Source organism: Cygnus atratus, chromosome 1 (genome assembly GCF_013377495.2).
Source record: "Cygnus atratus isolate AKBS03 ecotype Queensland, Australia chromosome 1, CAtr_DNAZoo_HiC_assembly, whole genome shotgun sequence".
NCBI classification, from domain to species: Eukaryota; Metazoa; Chordata; class Aves; order Anseriformes; family Anatidae; genus Cygnus; species Cygnus atratus.
The window spans coordinates 179,063,577-179,083,294 of record NC_066362.1 but is presented as its reverse complement, the minus strand read 5'-3'; the positions used below and the strand labels follow the sequence as shown (position 1 = coordinate 179,083,294).

General features: G+C 41.5%; 2 protein-coding genes across 4 annotated transcripts in view; one reads left to right on the top strand and one right to left on the bottom strand.

Moving 5' to 3' along the window:
• The first annotated feature begins 984 nt into the window (after window positions 1–984).
• On the top strand, window positions 985–12,254 carry ESD (esterase D). 2 transcript variants are annotated; one of them, XM_035553301.2, is made up of 9 exons: window positions 985–1,091; window positions 2,265–2,335; window positions 3,269–3,357; window positions 3,540–3,638; window positions 5,823–5,947; window positions 7,097–7,216; window positions 8,179–8,277; window positions 10,811–10,978; window positions 12,031–12,254. In XM_035553301.2, the coding sequence occupies exons 1-9, from the start codon at window positions 993–995 to the stop codon at window positions 12,109–12,111; spliced, it is 951 nt and encodes a 316-aa protein (XP_035409194.2). In that variant the 5' UTR covers window positions 985–992; the 3' UTR covers window positions 12,112–12,254. The 2 variants fall into 2 exon arrangements, with proteins under 2 accessions (XP_035409194.2, XP_035409195.1); XM_035553302.2 differs by lacking the exon at window positions 985–1,091 and adding an exon at window positions 1,131–1,147.
• A 2,514-nt stretch (window positions 12,255–14,768) lies between these two features.
• Window positions 14,769–19,718, bottom strand: part of LRCH1 (leucine rich repeats and calponin homology domain containing 1) — a 124,093-nt gene continuing 119,143 nt past the window's right edge. Inside the window, exon 19 of one of the 2 annotated variants that reach the window (XM_035553370.2) lies at window positions 14,769–17,387. In XM_035553370.2, the coding sequence (XP_035409263.1) occupies window positions 17,274–17,387 (114 nt within the window). In that variant the 3' untranslated portion in view covers window positions 14,769–17,273. The remainder of the gene's footprint in view (window positions 17,388–19,718) is intronic. The other variant, XM_035553369.2, reaches the window with a different exon arrangement.

The window sequence follows — 19,718 nt, the reverse complement described above, 5'->3', positions numbered from 1 at the left end:
GGATAAAAGTACTTCCTAATTTTTTTTTTTTGTGATCTGCCACTAAAACTAGAAATCGGTTTTATTAGTTTTATTATAAAATTTGGAGTCCTTCAGCTGGCAGTTGCTACTAAGAATAGTGAAATAGCAGAGGTAAAACATTTCAAACTTTGTGATGCTGTGGTCCAAGTTCAGGATGATTTAGCAACATTTTCCCCTAAAGTCTTGGTGGATGAATGAAAGTACTGCTAACAGAAATACTTGTTTTGAATATTTCAGCATTATCAGAGTCTCTGGATTGACATTTTAGAGTTCAAGACTTTCTTCATCTTCAAATCCAGCAGAGACGTGGGTAGGTCCCTGAAACACTGGGGCACAAACACACCAGAGTCACACATAGATGCTCCCCTCCTGGCCTCCAGGCCGAGCTGGAGAAGGGCCTGAAGAGACAGGACAGTTGAGGGGATGCCCTGCTCCTCCAGCAGGCCCCTACAGAAGAAGATGCCTGCTCCAAGCACAGCTTTACCGTGCCCAAACCACGCAGCCCCTGCTGGGGTGCAAAATGGCAGCCGCCGCCATGGAGCACCTTCTCCCTGCAGCTCTAATGACTGCCTCGAGCAGGTTTGAGCCCTCCCTATGCTCAAAGTATAGGGAAGCTAAGGAGGTTCTTAAGAGGTTTTCTCCTCAAAATACAGGGAAGCTGAGGAGGGTTGTAAGAGGCTTTCCTCTCAAAGTAGAGGGAAGCTGAAGAGGTTTGTAACAGGTTTTCTCCTCAACAGGGAAGCTGAAGAGGTTCCTACGAGGTTTTCTCCTCAACTCTAGAGCCAACTAACAACTCTAGACCAACTCTAGACCTCAACTAAACGACGACAAAGGCCTTCCTCCTCCTCACAGGGCAAAGGAAGGAAGGGGGAAATCCCTCCCTGTGGAGCCCGCCTGTTTCTCGGGCTAACCCCACCGCACCAAGGCCATGCGGGTAACAGCCCCTGCGAGCACCATGGCCGACGGACGTCATGGCAGCCCCCGCAGGCGGGGCTGAGGGGAGGCGGTGCCCGCCCGGTGCCGCCCCTTCACTCGCTCGTTCTGCAGCTGGGCCCCACCGCTCCTCCGAGGTAAGGGAGCGGGGTGAAGGGGGGCACCCAGCCGGGCTGGGGGCCTGAGGCTCGGGGTGAGCAGCGCGGCTGGGCCGGGGCTCCCCGCTTCCCCCCGCGGGGCGGCGGCGGGCCTGGGCGGGCTGTCAGGCCCGGGCGGGCTTTCAGGCCCGGGCAGAGGGGGGCCGCGGGGCGGGAGGGTGGAAAGGAAGGTAAAGGAGAGCGCTTAAATACGGCGGGGTGTGGGGAAATTCTGCCCAGAAATTAAAATCTGAGCCCGTAAGCGGCCCAAGCTGCCACGGCGGCCTCCGTAGGGCTCACTCTGTGAGGACCCTGCCCGACGCCAGCCCCTCGGGGTGGTAAAGGAGCGTAAACAAGCCCGAAGGGACGGCTTTCCTTCCCTCATGCAGGATGGGAGTGCACCGGGGTGAGGGAGAGGGCGGTTTTAGTTTGGACAGTTATTACCTGGGTTGGCATCGGGGTTGGTTTGTAGCAGTGCCGACTCTTTACCCCTTTACCGACCAGCTGTCTGGGCATGAAACTCACATGAAGCTTTTGTGGCCACTTCTGTTCTCCCCCAGGCTTTTAGAGCAACGCAGTTAATTAAAGATGATTGCAGTCCTCAGTACTGTGATAATTATAATTAGTGGCTGGGTACTGACACCCAGCAAAGCAAAGGCAGGGCAGGTTTTCTCCTGCATGTTCATCACACAGGTAGCAGGCCACTCAGCATGTGTAGCTCCAGGCTAACCACAACACACAGTTTCTATTTCATGTTTCATAGTAGCATTAGTATGCAAAGAGAAAGCTAAGGTTACTGCAGAGGTGGAGGACTTGAGGATGCAGGTCTGTAAGAAAGCAGGAAAGTTTTGAGAGTTCTGTGCTCAAGAGTTCAGCTCTCCCTCTCCACCCTCCCCCATCTTCTTCTGTGTTTCCAAGCCCTGAATTTAACTTTTATTCTGTATTCTGATTTCATCCCTGTTAGCCACTGTGGAGTTCTGCAGAAAGACAGCAATAAAACTGATGCTAATGTAGGGCAATAGAAAGTTAATGAAAGATCAGAAAGTGTTTGTAAGAGTCTTATGAGAGACTGTGATATTAAAGATGACTTAAGTTGTATTCATCTTTTCTGTTCCTGTAACTTACTCCTGGAGTGTTTTATTTTCAAGTTTAACTTGCTCTTTTTTTTAACAGACCATGGCACTGAAGCAGGTTTCTAGCAATAAATGCTTCGAGGGTTTCCAGAAGGTGTTCGAACATGACAGGTAAAAAGTACAAAAACAATCTGAATGTTTATTTTGGGGTAGTGAATCTTTGGTATCCGTGCTGTCGGTATTCTCAGCCTGCAGGAAAATGGTGTTCTCGCTGTTATCCATATTTCAGTAAGGAATGTTCCACTGTTTTGGCCTTGTTCTTATATTTCTATGTTAATGTTTAACATGTTCAGTATGCTTAGTGCTGCAGACCTGAGATGGGAAGCCAGCATTTTCACCTTTAAAGATGAGGGCCCCATTACTTTGGGTTTTCCTGTTTGCAGCGTAGAGAGTCACTGTCTGTACAAAGTTCAGTTCACTCTACTGTATATTTTGCTTTTATGCACTCTTACAAAATGCCGTGAACAGAGAGACACAATAGATGTGTTCCTGTTGTCTGCTGAAGGTGAACAGAGAAGAATTCATTTGAAAATTTCTAATCTAAAGAAAAAGTCATTATTCTTAGATAAGCTTTTAATGACAATTTTAGGCTTTAGTATAAATTGGGCATTCATTCTGTAGATTTAGCACACTGAAAACACTTCTCTCTTGGTGGAGCGTGCTGTAAGCATATATTCTGTAACTCATGTAGTATGTTCTTCAGTAAAAATCACTTTCCAGTGTAATATGCAAGGTTCAAGTTAAATATTTCTGGGGTTCAAAATTCTATTATCAAGCTGTTCTCTGCTAGCAGCACTGCAAAATACGGCTTATTTGTAAGCCTGTGGTTTGGATGTGTTGCAAACAAGGTGGGAAGGTTAACTGTTGCCAATTCAAGTGGCTGAGTTTTAAATTGCTTTTTACTTTAACACATTAGTTGTTTTAATTCACTGACTAAATCTGTTTTTGAATGAAATACATTAATTGTGCTTTCTTTTTTTTTTTAATGTTATGGACCTTGTTAATTAAGTAGCACTGATAACAAGGAGTGTTTTATTGATACAGTACAGAGCTAAAATGCAAAATGAAATTTGGAATCTACTTGCCTCCAAAAGCAGAAACTGGGAAGTGTCCTGTGCTGTATTGGCTCTCAGGTAAGTAACATGAATTTTAGGAAGTTAAAAAGAGAATCTTAAGCATATTGAAGCTACTGTGACATGCATGTTCATGGAGATAGAAATCCTTCTTATTTTTCAAAGCCTTTTCTGTCAGAAAGGTTTTGGAAACTGGAATGCTGTGGGCAGTATGTAATGGATCATATTTTTCTGTCTCCTAGGGTTAACTTGTACAGAACAGAACTTTATAACAAAAGCTGGTTTTCAGCAAGCTGCTGCTGAACATGGCCTGATTGTAGTTGCACCAGACACGAGCCCACGTAAGTTTTAACAGAAAATATGACTGAAGATACTTCAGTTGTTATCGTGAAGTACACTGTCTTTATTCTCAAAGGATGGAGTGCTGCAGTTTGCTACAAAGTGCATTGCCCACCTGAGTCAGAATTTGACCTTGCCTCTATATTGTTGGCTGGATTATATCATCTGTATTCTTAATAACAGTCTAGTAAAGGTTTGACATTTGAAACTCTTTTATTGTTTCGGCACTAAAACTAGAACAAAGGGGCCATTGAATTCAGCGTGAATGAGGAGAGGAAAAAGAGGGAAAACAAGAAGCGTATGTTATCAGAAATGCTTGCACTTTATGGCTTGCTGAGGCTTAAGAAAAAAAATCTGGAGAACTCTGTTGTCAGAAAGCTATAATGTTTACTTTTGATTCTATACTGTCTCCTGAAGCCTATTAAATCCGTGTCTCCAGAGCGTTTTGGTACTTAAAACAAGTTTAAAGCAAACCACAACGCTTTCCCCTTGCACCTGCAATAGAGTGTTTTTTTAATACTCTTTTAAGATGATGTGTTGTTATTTTACAAGACTGAGCTTCTGCGTGGTATGAGAAACCTGAAAATGGTGGATCTGCAGTCACTGGAAATACACTGACTTTGGGGGATTCAGTGTACAACGTTTAGTATTTGCTGGGTTCTGCTAAAGTCTCATCAGTGCTGTTGTACGAGAAGAGTGCCACCTTTGTACGTTTCCTAAGCTTTAGCACATCAGATCTGAACGCAGGTAATAGGGGAATGAAATGATGTTCTTTCCAGAGGACATTTTTCCTACCTAGGCTTTGAAGTTCTGTCAAGTCAAAAAGAAAAAATTTAATATGAAAACTCGACATACCTGTAGTTAGAGCTTCTCTGTCAGGCTCTGATAGAATTTACCTTTCCTGCTCTGTAGAGATTTGTTTTTCAGGTTTGCCGAACAGTTGTGTTTTTTTTTGTTTTGTTTTCCTTTTCAAGTTTCTTTTGTCAGAATTTCCCGTAAGTTTCTTTCTAAGAAAAATCAGTGTTGCCTTCCTTGCCCAGTAGGACTTCCCGAGTTTTTGTCCATCTCTGGGGGTCTGAAGATAACAGAATTTTGTATCCAACGTGTTGTGTAAGCACCCCCAGCTCCCTCTGACTGCTGGACTCTTAAGTTACAAAACCAGTGAGTGCTCAAGGGCACGTCACTGGAGCAAACTCAACTTTGATCCTTGCAAAAATCCGATTTCATATTGTGACAAGGTGGCAGGTAGCTCTGCACAAATTAACAGGGATGGTCAAATCACACATGGGCTAGAAAAGCAATATAATTTTGGATTGCTAAAACTGGGAACATTTTGGAGAAAGGAAGGCCATTATTTCCTGTCAGATGTAGCTTGAAATATTACATTCTGTTCTGAAAAAGAAGCTTGTAAATCACAGGCTAATCAAAGGGAGAGTAAGAGATGGGGCGCATCGACTTTCAAGGAGACATTTGCAAATTTAGTTTGAAAGTGTAGCCTTGGAAAAGAGGATCCAACCCTGCAGTTATTCAGAGGAGAAATTACTGAAGTTTTGTGGCGAGTTATAGGTGGGAGGAATGAAATGAACTGCAGAAAAAGTACGGTTACGTACTTACAAAAAGGCAGGGACAGTCAGTGTTACTGTGCTGTGGAACCTTAAAAAGTGGAGGTATACCAGGCGCTATTTGAAGCACATAAGCTGCTCTGGGCAAACCACTTGGTGACAGGTAGTTCTGTTTTTCTAAGGGAAACAAAATTTTCTACTGTTTCTGTTTTTCACAGTTTCCTGTACTTGACAGGATGAAGTCTAATAGCTGAGGTAAACCGATCACACCAAGCAAAGATTAAAAATTTTTAATAAGTCGCTGGGTAAATTGGAGGAAGCTTTACAGACTTAGTTTAAGAGAGATTTGTGTACTGTGCTTATTTATGAGGGGATACTGAAACAAGTTAGAACTTCACTACATCTGTTGGTAATGTCTAAGTGGCATTTTGAAAGCATTGCTGAAATAATACTTGAAAACTCTGTATTAATGAATGGAAATCTGAGTTGCCCTACCAGATGGAGGGCTAGAGACATGGGAATGAGAAACTAACGCCCAGAGTGTCTAACTTGAACGACAGTTTCTCTGGTTCTGAGCATCTAGTAAAGATGATGTGGTAACTATAGAACCAATTTTCATGGCAGGTGGCTGCAATATTGAAGGAGAAGATGAAAGCTGGGATTTTGGCACCGGTGCTGGTTTTTATGTGGATGCCACTGAAGAACCTTGGAAAACAAACTATAGGATGTACTCTTACATAAAGGATGAGGTAACTTTGTTGCTGGGTTCTGCTGGGTAAGCTAAAGAAGGAATGTGATTCAGTCACGCTCTTTGTTCCAAGCACCAAGGCTTGGTTAAGGTGATCTTGATAGCCTATAAGTAACTGTTTGTTGTTTTCTGCTTTCCTCTTTTTACTTTTTAGTCCTTTTTTTTTTTCTTTAAATGGATTTATTATTTCTTTTCAATTCTTGATTATTTCAGTGAATGAATTTACCAAGTTTTCAGGCCCTTCCTTCCCAAACAGTAACTGTGGTAAAAGTGAAGAGGGAGAGAACAGCACAGAGGTGTTAGCACCTATCTGGGAGTAAGCAGGAACTCCCTGAGTCTGCTTTCCTGCCTGAGATGTCACAGGGTTGGCATACGCTTCTAATCCTGATTTGTTAGTTGTGCAATCTCAGTTCTTATAAAATCTCTGCTCTGCTGATTCTGAAACCACCCCCTGCATTTCACTGCACCAGTGCTTCAGTTGTGTTGCTCACTTTGACTTCTTCCACTGTCTGTCTTGGGAGGATGCCAATAATGGTGCAAATAATTTTTTTAAGAACAACTTGCCATTCTGGTCATTTATGGGAGCACGTACATATTTATGGATCTACTAGAAGGAGATACATAACGAGTGCCTCTTGTGTTACTGGGCTGTGATAAATTTCTGTAGAGAGATTTTGAATTGCTTATTGTTAGATTAGATGTTTTCTTTGGCTTTTGCAGTCCTGTTCAAATTGCTTTCAGGTCGTCATCATGAATGTCAGGCTAGAACCAAAGGTGTGCCTTTGGTTTCATAGAACAGCCTGGGTTGGAAGGGACTTCAAAGACCACCCAGTCCCACCCCCCTGCCATGGGCAGGGACACCTCCCACCAGACCAGGTTGCCCAAAGCCCCATCCAGCCTGGCCTTGAGCACCTCCAGGGATGGGGCAGCCACAGCTTCTCTGGGCAACCTGTGCCAGGGCCTCACCACCCTCACAGTGAAGAATTTCCTCCTCATATCTAATCCAAACCTCCCCTCTTGTAGTTTAAAACTATTCCCCCTTGTCCTATCATGATCTGCCTGAGTAAAAAGGTGTGTTAGTTATTTGTATACTACTTTGTCTAAACATACTAAAGTTGTTTTAATGTTTTATTCCACTCTTCCTTTACAGTTGCCTAAACTAATAAATGCCAATTTCCCAACTGACCCGGAACGGATGTCTATTTTTGGGCATTCCATGGGAGGTCATGGAGCTCTTATTCTTGCTCTGAAGAATCCTGGAAAGTACAAAGTAAGATATAGTCCAGCCTATATGTGATACACTAAGGCTTATACAGACTTCTGTACAAGTTAAGAAAGAAAACCTGATACCAAGTTCTGTTACAATGTTAAATACATGCATAGTTTTAGTTGTAGTAGTTTGTTGATAGCCTATTATTAGAATATTGAAGATCGCCAGAAACACCGCTCTGGAATGTGTGAGTATTTGACATTAGTGAAATTAAAAAATAAAAATTAAAAAAGAAAGAAAAAAAGAAAAAACTGCAAATTTTGAAAGCTAAGCAAAGTTCAGTTTCTTTTTGAAGATGCTCAGTTCTTCCAAGCTAACTGTTATAGTTAAATATAAACAGGATCCTTTTAGGTCTGGAGTTAATACACACTGCTAATATTGTCTAGAAATCTCGTCTTGTTTGTTTTGAGCTTTTATTACCAGCAAACCTATTTGCTGCCACTATTTGTGTGTTTGCTTGGAACTCACTGCAGAGTCTGTTAACTCCAACTGACAGCAAATTTAACTACAAGCACTGGGACTCCCCACAAAATAGAACCTGGACCCCTTTCCTCTTCTCCTTTCTATCTGGCGTTTGCATGTCAGCTTTCTTAAGGATTGGGTTTTGGAGTGTTCAAGGTATCTAAAGGTGCATTCATTTTCATTCCACTTGTAAGCATGCTGGAATGGATGGATAAAACTAACTTCTCCCAGTAAATAAAGGAATGGGGCATCTAGCCCGCCCTTTTGAAGCTTGGCTTGTGCAAAAAGGAAAGCAAACATTGTGGGGTTAGGGAGAACAAAAAAAAGGGAAGTAGTACAATGGTTAGGACACCCAGCTCAGAGGGTCGGTGGCAGTCCTGGTGTCTGGCTGTAGCTTCAAACAGCTTTTGAAAAGGCTTTTGGTTTGCTTCTTGGTTATCAGAAATCACTTTTCGTAATTCATGTGTTGTTGTTTTATTTCACGCTTTCTTTCTCAACAGTCTGTATCGGCTTTTGCTCCTATCTGCAACCCTATTCAGTGTCAGTGGGGGAAGAAAGCCTTTGGCGGATATCTGGGATCGGATGCAAGCAAATGGGAGGTAGGTGGTGGAACTCACAGGCCTTTAAAATGCATCAGTGAGTGATCTGTAAATGCAGCAGGAGTCTGGAACAAAATTCTGGGGTGCCCCTGAGCTGATATTGCTCTTTTACTGCTCTCCTAAGCATGGATAAGCATTGCACACGTCTGGTGGGTACGTCTTGCTATTGCCTGATGGTGCTTGTGACAAATGCAATGAAATAAAGGCTCTCATCAAATTGACTTAATTCTTCCTTGTTTTATGAAGATCTTAAATTGTGGGCTTAGAAGAAGTATGGGCAGTTTGAGACTTTCTGTAATGCATGGAAGCAGTGAGTGTTTTAAAAGACTACTAGTTGGTGGCCTATCTCTCAGAAACTAATTTCTCAGTGTACATAACTGCTATTTATTTATTTTATTTTATTTTTTGTGGTAACCTGAAAAGAGAGACTGCTACAAACTGATCAGGGACTGGTAAGTCTCATGGCATCTGCAGGAGCAGCCTTTCAGAGGTAGCTAGCAGAGGATCCCACTGGATACTCGGAAATCGGTATCCCATAGAAAAGGATTAACCAGAAAGAGGTGGTTTTAGCTCCAGGGCCCTAATTTTGAGATATAAATGGTCTCATATGAATTGCTAAGGTACAAAATTATTTGTGTGCCTGTTGCTGCATTGTTTGGGCAGCCCTTCAGTACTTTTAATCTCAGCAGAAACTTTGCACTGTATCGCTAGATTTAAATGAGAGGGATCATTGTGACCAGTTATTCTAGTTTCCTTATATATAAACCCAAGCTGCAGTTAAATCCCTTGTAAATTGGATTAAAGTATCTCTTGGAAAGATACTCAGGTCTGATATAAATACTAGAGGAATAGAGAGCACTAGCTGTTAGTTCAGTAGTTTATATATTTTAAAATTGACAATTAAATTTGCTTAAGCTTAGCAGAATGGATTTATTTTGCTAGAAGTGTGTTTTCTGGCTCCTTAACTCACTTTGAAGCTCCTCTGCAAACCCAGTCCAGTGTATCAACTGCAGGCATCAGGAATAGACTTAGGCATGCCTTTGACATAGATATGCAACCACTCCTCTCTGTATTTCTGCTTAAAATCACTGTGTTAGTATGTGCAAGGGTTGTTTTATGCTGTGGCCACAGCACTCAGGTGAGTCTAAGCTTCCTTGTCCATTGCAGCGTCATCTCTGCATCTGGTGGTGTCCTGGGAGTGTGGCACTGATACCTTTGCTATACGGCTCTGTCTTTTGCTGTCTGTTGGTTACCTGCTCTTGTCCGCTGCCTTAAACACCTGTGCTTTTAAAAGGATTTTTTTTGAGTGTATACCAAGCACGGGACCCAACAGGGAACGTACTTCCCATTACCAAGTACATTTTGAAACACGTTCCTGTGTGCCATTTTGGTTTCTCTATTGTGCAAAGCTTTCTTGGTCAAAATATCATGGTAACTTTCAGGTTAAATGCCTTCCTTGAGAACAGGTGTGTTACACCAGTGTTTTGACCTTCAGTTGCCAAAACAGTTACATCAGGACACCAAATTATTATGGCAGGATCCAGTATCTGTACACAGGTATGGGTTGGTACTAGATGATAATGGTGTTCTTCAGTTCTTTATGAATTTAGCCCTGTATGGGAAGTTCTGTTTGGTCCAGGAATTTTGTCAAGCTCTCAACTTGTTAATTATCGAGGTCGTATCATTTGCCCTTTTTTAAAAACGTAAGTGTGACTTCTCAGTTGCTTGGAATTTCCTCAGTTTTTAGAGATTTTGAAGATACAGAAGTGCAAAGACCAGTTAGTCAGCCTGTTTTTAACTCTCAGATGCTATTATCCACAGTACCTGTTGTTTTTTTTTCTAATTGGTTTGCTTTCCTAGCTCTGTCCAACATTATCACCCTTAGTTCCTTCAGGAACAAAGGAAACTTCATGACATATGAATCCATAATCCATGCTTTTCAAGTATGAAACAGAGATATTTATATATTATTTTTTTCAGCATCGTTATTGATGTAAAGTTTCCGTCAACTGATATTTTCTCCTTATTTTTTTTGCATACTGTATTTGCTAATTTCCTAACTTTGATTTATACCCAAATTCCTCTTTTGTCATTAAGCAGAATTGTTTTCTCTTCTTTTCTCTCTTCTTCTTTTCTCTCTTCTTCTTTTCTCTCTTCTTCTTTTCTCTCTTCTTCTTTTCTCTCTTCTTCTTTTCTCTTCTTCTTTTCTCTCTTCTTCTTTTCTCTCTTCTTCTTTTCTCTCTTCTTCTTTTCTCTCTTCTTCTTTTCTCTCTTCTTCTTTTCTCTCTTCTTCTTTTCTCTCTTCTTCTTTTCTCTCTTCTTCTTTTCTCTCTTCTTCTTTTCTCTCTTCTTCTTTTCTCTCTTCTTCTTTTCTCTCTTCTTCTTTCCTCCAACCTGTAGTTACAGAGAAGTGCATGAGAGCCTGGTGCTCTTCCAAAGTTCAATGTGATGTCCTGATTCTTTTCTTGCAGTCAGCAAATTTGGCCCAGTCTAACATACAGAATTGAACGTTGTCTCGCTTTGATTTCTGCAGGCATACGATGCTACGCAACTTGTGAAGTCCTATCCAGACTCTCACCTGGACATCCTGATCGACCAAGGCAAAGACGACCAGTTCCTGTCAGCGGGCCAGCTACTGCCGGACAACTTCATTGCCGCCTGCACCGAGAGGAAAATCCCGGTGGTCTTCAGACTGCAGCAGGCAAGTCTGCACCAGCAGGCTTGGTGCTTTGTGATTTTTGGCCGTATGCAGCAGGTAGTCAGGAGGGCGTCTTGTTACTGGGCGTGCTTTTACTTACCTGTGAGTCTGTCCCTGGCCGAGGGAGGAAGAGGGAAAGAAGTTAGGTTTTGCTGTACATCAGCTGTCAAGGAGCGCGATATCCATCAGGCCCAGCTGCGTTTCACCGCTAGGTGGGGTCATGATCTTACTTTCAACGAACTGATCTGATGATTCTCAGCCAGTGGCAGGCTGAAGCAGCAGCATTCGTGATTTTCAGCCAGTCTCACACTTGCTGTACAAGTAATACGAAAGTTGTGTTTTTGCAGGATTCCTTATCTGTACTGTATCCTTATCGTGTTCAGTGTGGAGCTTTGTGATTTAGCTTGCATGTGTTTGTGGAAATCATGAAGGTTGTGGAATTGCTTGAAATCTTAGATTCACTTAAAAGACCTGCATGGAAGTATTGCTTTTCCTGCAGTGCAGTGACCCAGAATAGCGCCACACTGACGGCACTGGAGTCTTTGTAAGCAAGTAGCAACTTCAGGCCAGACCCAGTGAGGGGCTGGGTTATGGAGAGTGAGAAAGATTGTCCTTTTATACAGCCCTGCGCAACAAGGTACAGTTAGTGCTGACAAACTGGAACAGTTCAGAGGTTTCTTTGTCATTTTAACGTAGTGCTGGAGCATTAACTCAGATTTGGGCTGTGTTCTTATACCCTATATTTTACCAGTAGGGCAATGCTAGTGAGGGGAACGATTCTCTCAAATTGCATCCTGCTCTGCAGCTGACCCTTGCTGTTACCCAACACCAACTCACATGCCCCAATTAGGGCAGGTGAAGGTACATTTGTTGTTCATGCTCAGCCTGTTACTTAGGTATGCTTTACAGCTTTTATATATAAGGCAGGTGTTTTTGATTTCTTAAAACAGATTAAAACAGTAGAGACATTAACTTGCCTAGAAGAGAGTGTAGCCTGATTGCTTTATCACGAACTATGTATGTTTGCTGATTTATTCTTTGTTGTTATTTTCTAGGGTTATGATCACAGCTATTTTTTCATTGCTACATTTATTAATGACCACATCAAGCACCATGCAAAATACCTTAATGCTTGAATTACTTGGATGGAAGTGTCATCTGTCCGGTGTGAATCCTGAGGTACAGGTGAACACAACAAAAATCATTTGCTGAAGTAGCATCTGTAAAATGGAGCTCTTCTGATTGTACTGCTAATACAATAAAGTCTCACTTAATTTGATGTGTGTTTTAGAGTAAGTATTTTGAATATTCTTGCATGCTCTGAAAACTCACCTAATACTATGCGGTCTAGGTTAATGTGAAAATTAGCAGATGAGTTTCAGAATAGGAATGTGGGTATGTTCTTGGGCCCTCAAGACTGTTTCTAGCACAACTATCCAAAGGCTACGAACAAAAGTGTGCCTCCTCAGCTAATTGAATACCAGCATTCAGTTCATCACAGAGTGCTAAAGGAAGCGCCACAATCAGTCAAGCTACTTAATTAATCTGAAGTGTTTGGTGTGTTTTTCCTTGGCCTCTTTCAGTATATTCCAAGGACAAAATCTGGTGGAGGACAGAGAAGGTTGGTGTGCATTGTGGTTTACTGTTCTGTGCATTATTAATATCCGACCAGTAATCTGGAGTATTTCATGGATGATACTCAAAAGAAAAGACTTCTAAAAAACAAGTGAAGGAAGCAGCCTGTAATAAAGGAGGTGGTTTTTCTCCACTCATCAGCTCTGCTCTTCCCATGGTCAAGCTGAGTCTACCCGTAACATGCAGAGGGGGAAAGGCAGCCTTTGCTTCCCCAGGGAAGGGTGTGCCGTCTGGATTTGCTTAGCTGCAATCCCAGACTACTCTGAGACTTTTATTGTATTTAAGGGAAATGGTTGTGCCATTTTTTTCATTCCCTAAGGAGTATAGGCACCTGCATGTTACATTAGAGGTCATTAAAAAGCAGGTTTAACCCTGTAATTTAAGTGCTTTTAACCACTATTTTAGAACTGCTGGATTAATGTTAGGAAACAGGTTGCCCTGTTGCATGGGATGAAAAAAGGCCCTCTTCCGTACTTGATACATTTTTATGGCATAATTCTGTCTCCCATTTTTCTGTGGATGGGTGTGGGGAAGTTTTTTTCCTCTGCTCTTAGACTGCAGTCCTGCAGGAGATCAGCTGCAATGTTGGCTTTTCCAAACAACAGGACAGCTACACTTTTAGAGCTGAAAACACCTTTGAGAGCCACTACTCAGTACACCTAAAAATTGACTGTCTTTCGGTACTGTTTGTTTTCTTGATAAAACTTTGCATTTCCACGCTCTGCTGCTTTCCTCTTTGCAAGTTACCTTCAGTTGCCCTGCTTGTGAACAGGAGCAGATTCAGGTGAGTGTCAGCAGGGCTCTCATGCAGGTCCCCAAGCACTTGCTGCAGATGTCAGTAACCTCGAAGTTTTACAGAAGCTGTCCTGACTCCGGGGACACCAGCAGGCCGACAAGGAAGGGGCATCAAACCTGCCCTTGTCAGACGGCTGCAAGTCCAGGACAGAGCAAACCCCTGAGAAGACTTTGGGTACTTGAATCATCTGTGCAGGTGGTTATAGGCACCTGGTCTCACCCCCACCTTGACGAGAAGTTGTGTGAGACTGCAAAATCCATTGTTGGCAAGGCTCAGACCTCAACTGGGCACCACCAGCAGCTGGCTGCTGCTAAATAGTCTGTGGCAACAGCCACAAAGGCACTTGGCTTCCTTGGCCATCTGAAGTAGGGTCTCCCCTGGAGAATACTGCAGAATGCGCCTTCCCTGCTAAAGTCTGCTACCAAATGTGAACACAGCCATAAAAATCATCTGGCTGAGGCAGAGAGACTTCCTTAGAGACATGAGAAACCAGCAGAATCTGTATTTGTGTGACTTCAGAAACCTGCACGGGAAAAGAGAAGGCCATAGACTAGCCTTCGAGCAGCAGTCTCCACTGCCCATCTCTACACAGACAGAAGGGCAAAGCACTACAGCACAGTCCTGCCACACTCAGCTAGCCTCAGGTCAGAAAGGGTTACTGAATTATTTTCTTGGATTTACTAGAATAAAGAAAGAACTCAGATCTGTTTTGCTAAAGTAAGTGCCTGCAGAATTAGCACTGCATTTCCAAAGGAAAGAAGGAAAAAAAAGCTGCACTGTACAAAGTAGGAAGCAGCAAAAAAAGAACGACTCCTAGGGTGATGTGAGTCAGAGACCGCTCTGGAGGAGCAGCAGCTTGAAGTCTTCCTTCTCCCCCAGCTGAGCCGTGGAACCCAGGGCAATTCATCCCCCTGCTGCTCTTCACTAAATGATGGGAGATTTTAGGCAACAGGGGCAGCAAAGCCTCAGGAAGCTCACGTGCAGGAATTTTAATTCCTCTCTCTAGAGCCTGAAGCAGGGATTTGAATCTGTGAAGGAGATGCAGCAAGCCCCTTTGTAAGCATAGGGACTGGCGAAAACAGCCCTGCTGGGGCCCCTCTGTTCAGCTTTGAGTACATAAAACCAGGTGCCTATAATACAGAAGAACCCCAGCAGCTTTCCTAGTTGATAAAAATACTAAACAGACAACCTGACAGTTATGGGCTCTTATTCTCACTTTAGCTGTAAAATTGCTGTATAATCACCTTCTCCATCCCAAACTCCTCATCCATCATTCACAACGTTAAGTTCTCCACGTACCACCTCTTGTACAATAAACTGTCAATCACAGGGGCAGTCATTAAATGGTTTCTACAAATAATAGAGTTTAATTGTAACTACAGTAAAGATTTCCTATATACATTATGTTCACTGCTTATGGTATTATAGATTTGCCATGCATGTTTTATTGCACATGTAAATAGTGTACAAAGATTCATGAAGATTCTCTCTTTAGCCGCACAGGTTAAGACTGCATAAAAAAAGCTGTATTACAAAATATTCAGAGCTATTTACAGCGAACTTTAAGCAAATACCGAAAGACACTATCAGGAGAAAAAACAAAATTTTAATTATGAAAAACCAAGATTTGTCAAAATAATAATTACAAAGCTTCATGTTGCAATATATACATTGTAAAAAAATACTCAGGAAACCTGCATTTTATCCCTCAAGATGCAGAAATTAATAATCCTATTTTTATACTCCATCTTTGAATGCTTTGTAAAATTTGATAAACTCTAACTTGAAAACTTACTTTCTTTACATCGCTCATGCTTTTTGACAAAACAGATATTTGTGCAGCTCTGTAAAATATTAAAATACATTTTTAATTTAGTGTTAAAGTGCACAGTACATTTTTATAGGAAACAATATGCTAGCTGCCAATCAAAATTATAATTTAAGTCAATGTTCCCTCTACAAAAAGAAACGCTTTGCTTTGGTTGAAGTGACTGGCTATTCCGTGTCTCACTGTCTGCAAGTCCACTTTTCTCCTCCTAGCGCGTTGCTCTCAATACAGACCAGGAATTGGCAATTTGTGGTGTTAAAATGCATAGTCTGCATTGAAATACTGTATTAAAGACTAAAAATCTGCTATGGGAATACCGGTGTTTTTAAATGCAGTGTGAACATGCGTGTAACTTTGCCTAGATATGCAGTAGTGACAAGTACACATCGCTCTTTCTTCCAGAAAGTCTTGATACAATGGTTTGCTCCACATTCTCTTGCTATTTAATTCTCCCACCACATTGCCTCATTATTGTCATTAATGCCTTTCAAACTACTTGCTTATATGCAACAGTGACCCCCTACCAGCTAGCCTTTACATCACGTGCAGCTTTCCTGTCCTGCTTGCTCAAGTTACATCTTTTAGCTTTTCAGACCAAAGAAAAATGGATGCTCCAGATGCTGTGATAATCACTGCGCTGGAACTTTTAGATCTACAACATGTAATGTTTCAACAATAAGTTACGCTTTTAAGAAAACTCTTCCAAAATTTTAAGTAGTAAGTAAGAAAAAGAACCTTATTTCCTATTGCTGATGTGGGCTTAGAGGTCAGATCCTGCAAACATTCACTACAGAACATTGTGCTTAACTCACTGGGAAGCTACGGGACTCAGCGATTATGATGACCACACGGAGAAGCACTGTACCCAGCAGCCTGCATCTGGAAGATCAGCTCTTTAAGACTGCCTTTGGCAATTTTATCTCCTATCAATAGATTTATTGAAGGTTGGTTGTTTTTGTTTTTTTTTTTGAGCTACCTGGTAAACCTTGTTAACGTTCTTGTGCTATTTCTCGATATTCGTTCTGTAGTGCTGTAGTCTTTACAAGAAGTCAAGTTACAGTGCAAAAATCTTATTTCAAGACACATGATCCTAATGCACATCATTTTGTTGTGGCAAAAGTTAAATGTCTCGTGCATAGTAAAATAAGCGATCAAAAATATTTGTTCACATTTCTTTTTCAAGTTTATGTCTTTCCTTTTTTTTTTTTTTTTTTTTAACATCTATATACAAGTAAAATGGGTGTGCTCTCGGTTTCAGCCAATTGAGCCTACTGGGGGAGAAGTGCTACTGGAATGTAGGAAACTGAACGGAATGCAGACAAACTTTTACCAATGTTCCACTAATTGAAAAATAAAGAATGCCATTCCAGCTAGCTGTTCTTTTAATAAAAGCACCTATTTTGATTGATTTTTATCTTACATATTAGAAAATACAATTTATGGAGATCTAGAGCTACTGCACACCAAGTTGAATAAAAAATAACTAAATATTTATATTAAAATAAAGTGTTTAACCACAAAAAAGCAGTAATAAAATACAGTTTCCTAATTTACATTTTGCATCCAAAGGATGAATAACAACTCACTAATAAATAATATTTATATAAATATTTTATGTCTGGATTTTTTTTTAAAAGGCAATAGCCTGAAGCAACTGCAGAAAAACCTAACATGGCAGAAGTCTGATTTACTCTCCCTCCCCCCAGAAATGATTACACTGATTCTTAGTTTAATAATATGAAGGTATCTTGCTGCAAGACAGCTGTGTACTCCACACATTTATAAGTGGCAGAGAGGTGGCTGTTTAAGTACTGTACAAAGTGAACTATAAAAGCAGTGAAGTGCCAATTTGCTCTATAAAATGTTTCTGTTTAGTTTCAGGTTTGAAGTTCGACGCATGTGTACAGTCTCAAAGATTATTTCAAAATCAGAAGTATAAGAATACTCTTGGAGCACTGTTTTCTCAATGCAGTTTGAAAAGATGGGCAGTGATTTCGTTCTTTGATGGCACAGTGGAGCTGGTAACAGCAGGGACAGTTTCATGTGAATAAAGCTTGTTTCACTGTGGTTACATCTAGCAATGCTTGAACTGTTATGCTCACTTTTACCAAGCCCTTTTCTTCTAGGATGTGATGTGGTAGGCAGAGCTTCTCCTAGAAAAAGACAAACAAAGGAGCAAAGATTAGGTTATTCAGTACTGATTGCAAAACGTCACTCTATACTAACACCCAACAAGTACGAACCATTTGCAGTTTGAAAGATTTTCCTGTGATTTTGACAGAAAGTATCTCATTTTGCTCTCACTTTATCTATGAATTAAGCATAAGATCTGGTCATGCTCTGGGCCTCACAGGAAACCGATCTGTTCCGTGGTCATTACGGTACATAAACATCGTAACTGAGAGTGAAGGCCACCAGGTACACGCTGAACGTCTACCTATGAAGTGAGATAACATGGTGTTTGCCCATTATTACATACGAGTTAAGTCTGGGGACAGAAGGCCGTTCTTTAATCAGCCAAAAAAAGTTCTACCACTGAGCTCGAGAAGGGGAGATCTTGGTCCCGGGATACGCACCTTGGAAGTCACCCCTTAGCATTTACAGAAAAGTGTGCGTAATGGTGCGTGTTCACTGGATGAAACATTTCATTCTGAGTATGCTTAGTCTGAAATATCCAGGAATCGACTTCATTTACCATTAGGACACAGCACTCACGGTCAGGATGAAACCTACTAACTGTCCGCAGGGCTGTTTATCAGAAGGCAGTCAGATAACAAATACTGCTTTCTCCAACAGGTAGCAGGGAACCACACAGTGAATCATTACAGAAAGCCTTCCTTAGAGATGTAGCCTTGTGTCACAATTGGCTCCATCTTTAAGAAAGTTAATATAACTGTGTATTCATGTTAACGAAATATATGAGATTATGAAATCAGGCACCAGGCTTATAATAGATAAATGTCTACATCACAAGCCATAATTACAACTGTGAGACTCACTGTCACAAAATGTAAGCCAGAAGTGTAAATGGGATGACAGAAATACATGGATGGAAAAAAATCAAATGCCATTAAACACAAACACGTGGATACAACATCTGGCTTATGAAGTCCCTAAACTGTATGTCAGGTCGCTTTAAGTTTGAAAAAGCACCATATAAGTGATCTAACCTCCTGTTCTTTCCCTAAGCATCTCTACATGACCATCGGCAAAGTCAGATAATGATTTTTTGTTTTTAGAAAGAGAGGGTTGTTTTGATATTCTCAGTATTGAATTTTTTAGCTGTTCAATAAATTTCCAGCTTCTAAAACTAGTGATGCATTTGAGATTACATTTTAATTGCTTGGCTGTCTTCTATTGAATATTCTTGCTTCTGTAATGTCAGAGATGTCACCTAAGGGTCTCATTTTATCTTTATATAATCCACGGTCCTTTGTCACAGTAATGATATCTCCAATTTAAACATCACTCAACCTCTCTTCTCATGATTTCCTTTATGCACACCCAACACTTGGCTCTCTCAAACTTTTGTGAAGATCCTCACACTCCAGTCCCAGAATGGGAATCTGAAAATAGCACCAACTCTCTTTTCGCTTCCTCTCCAAGAAAACTGAAGACAATTAACCAGGGGCCTAAAAACAATGCATGAGGCATCCAACTGATAACCTCTTTGGGGTGATGAAAACTGATCACCTGCTGCCACAGCTTCAACCAACCTCCAGTTCAAAGCAGTTCATAATCTCTCACTTGGGCTGCTCCCTTCCCTTAATGGCAAACTGGAACTGGTTTGCCCTGGACTTTGAACACATCAAAATCTCAAAGTGATATCCATCAACAACAGTGTCAAATAGTCTCTAAGAGGACAAATTCCAGAGTCTATGGAAATTGCTAATAAAACCTTCACCAAGAAGGTTTCATGTTTAGTTTGAGGTAGATTTATTGCAGCCCACTGAAAAGTGAGAACCAAACTTTTTTTCACAACTATTGCATCTGGTATTGGTAAATTATAAAAGGTAAGCATAAGATATGGATATTATATTTACTATTTAAAATGTTTCTATATATGTATGTGTATGTATCTATATATTAATGTTCGTGGGTTAAGGTTCATTGTGTCCTAAGCTACATCAAAAGCAGAGTGGCCAGCAGGTGGAAGAAGGTGATTCTCCCCCTCTGCTCTGCTCTTGTGAGACTCCAGCTGGAGCCCTGCGTTCAGCTCTGGGGCCCCCAGCACAAGAAGGACACGGAAGTATTAGAACAAGTCCAGAGGAGGGCCATGAAGATGATCAAGGGGCTGGAGCACCTCTCCTATGAAGACAGGCTGAGGGAGTTGGGGTTGTTCACCCTAGAGAAGAGAAGGCTACAGGGAGACCTTACAGCAGCCTTCCAGTGCCTGAAGGGGGCCTACAGGAAAGCTGGGGAGGGACTCTTGGTCAGGGGTGTTGGGATAGATTGAGGAGTAATGGCTTTAAACTAAGAGAGGG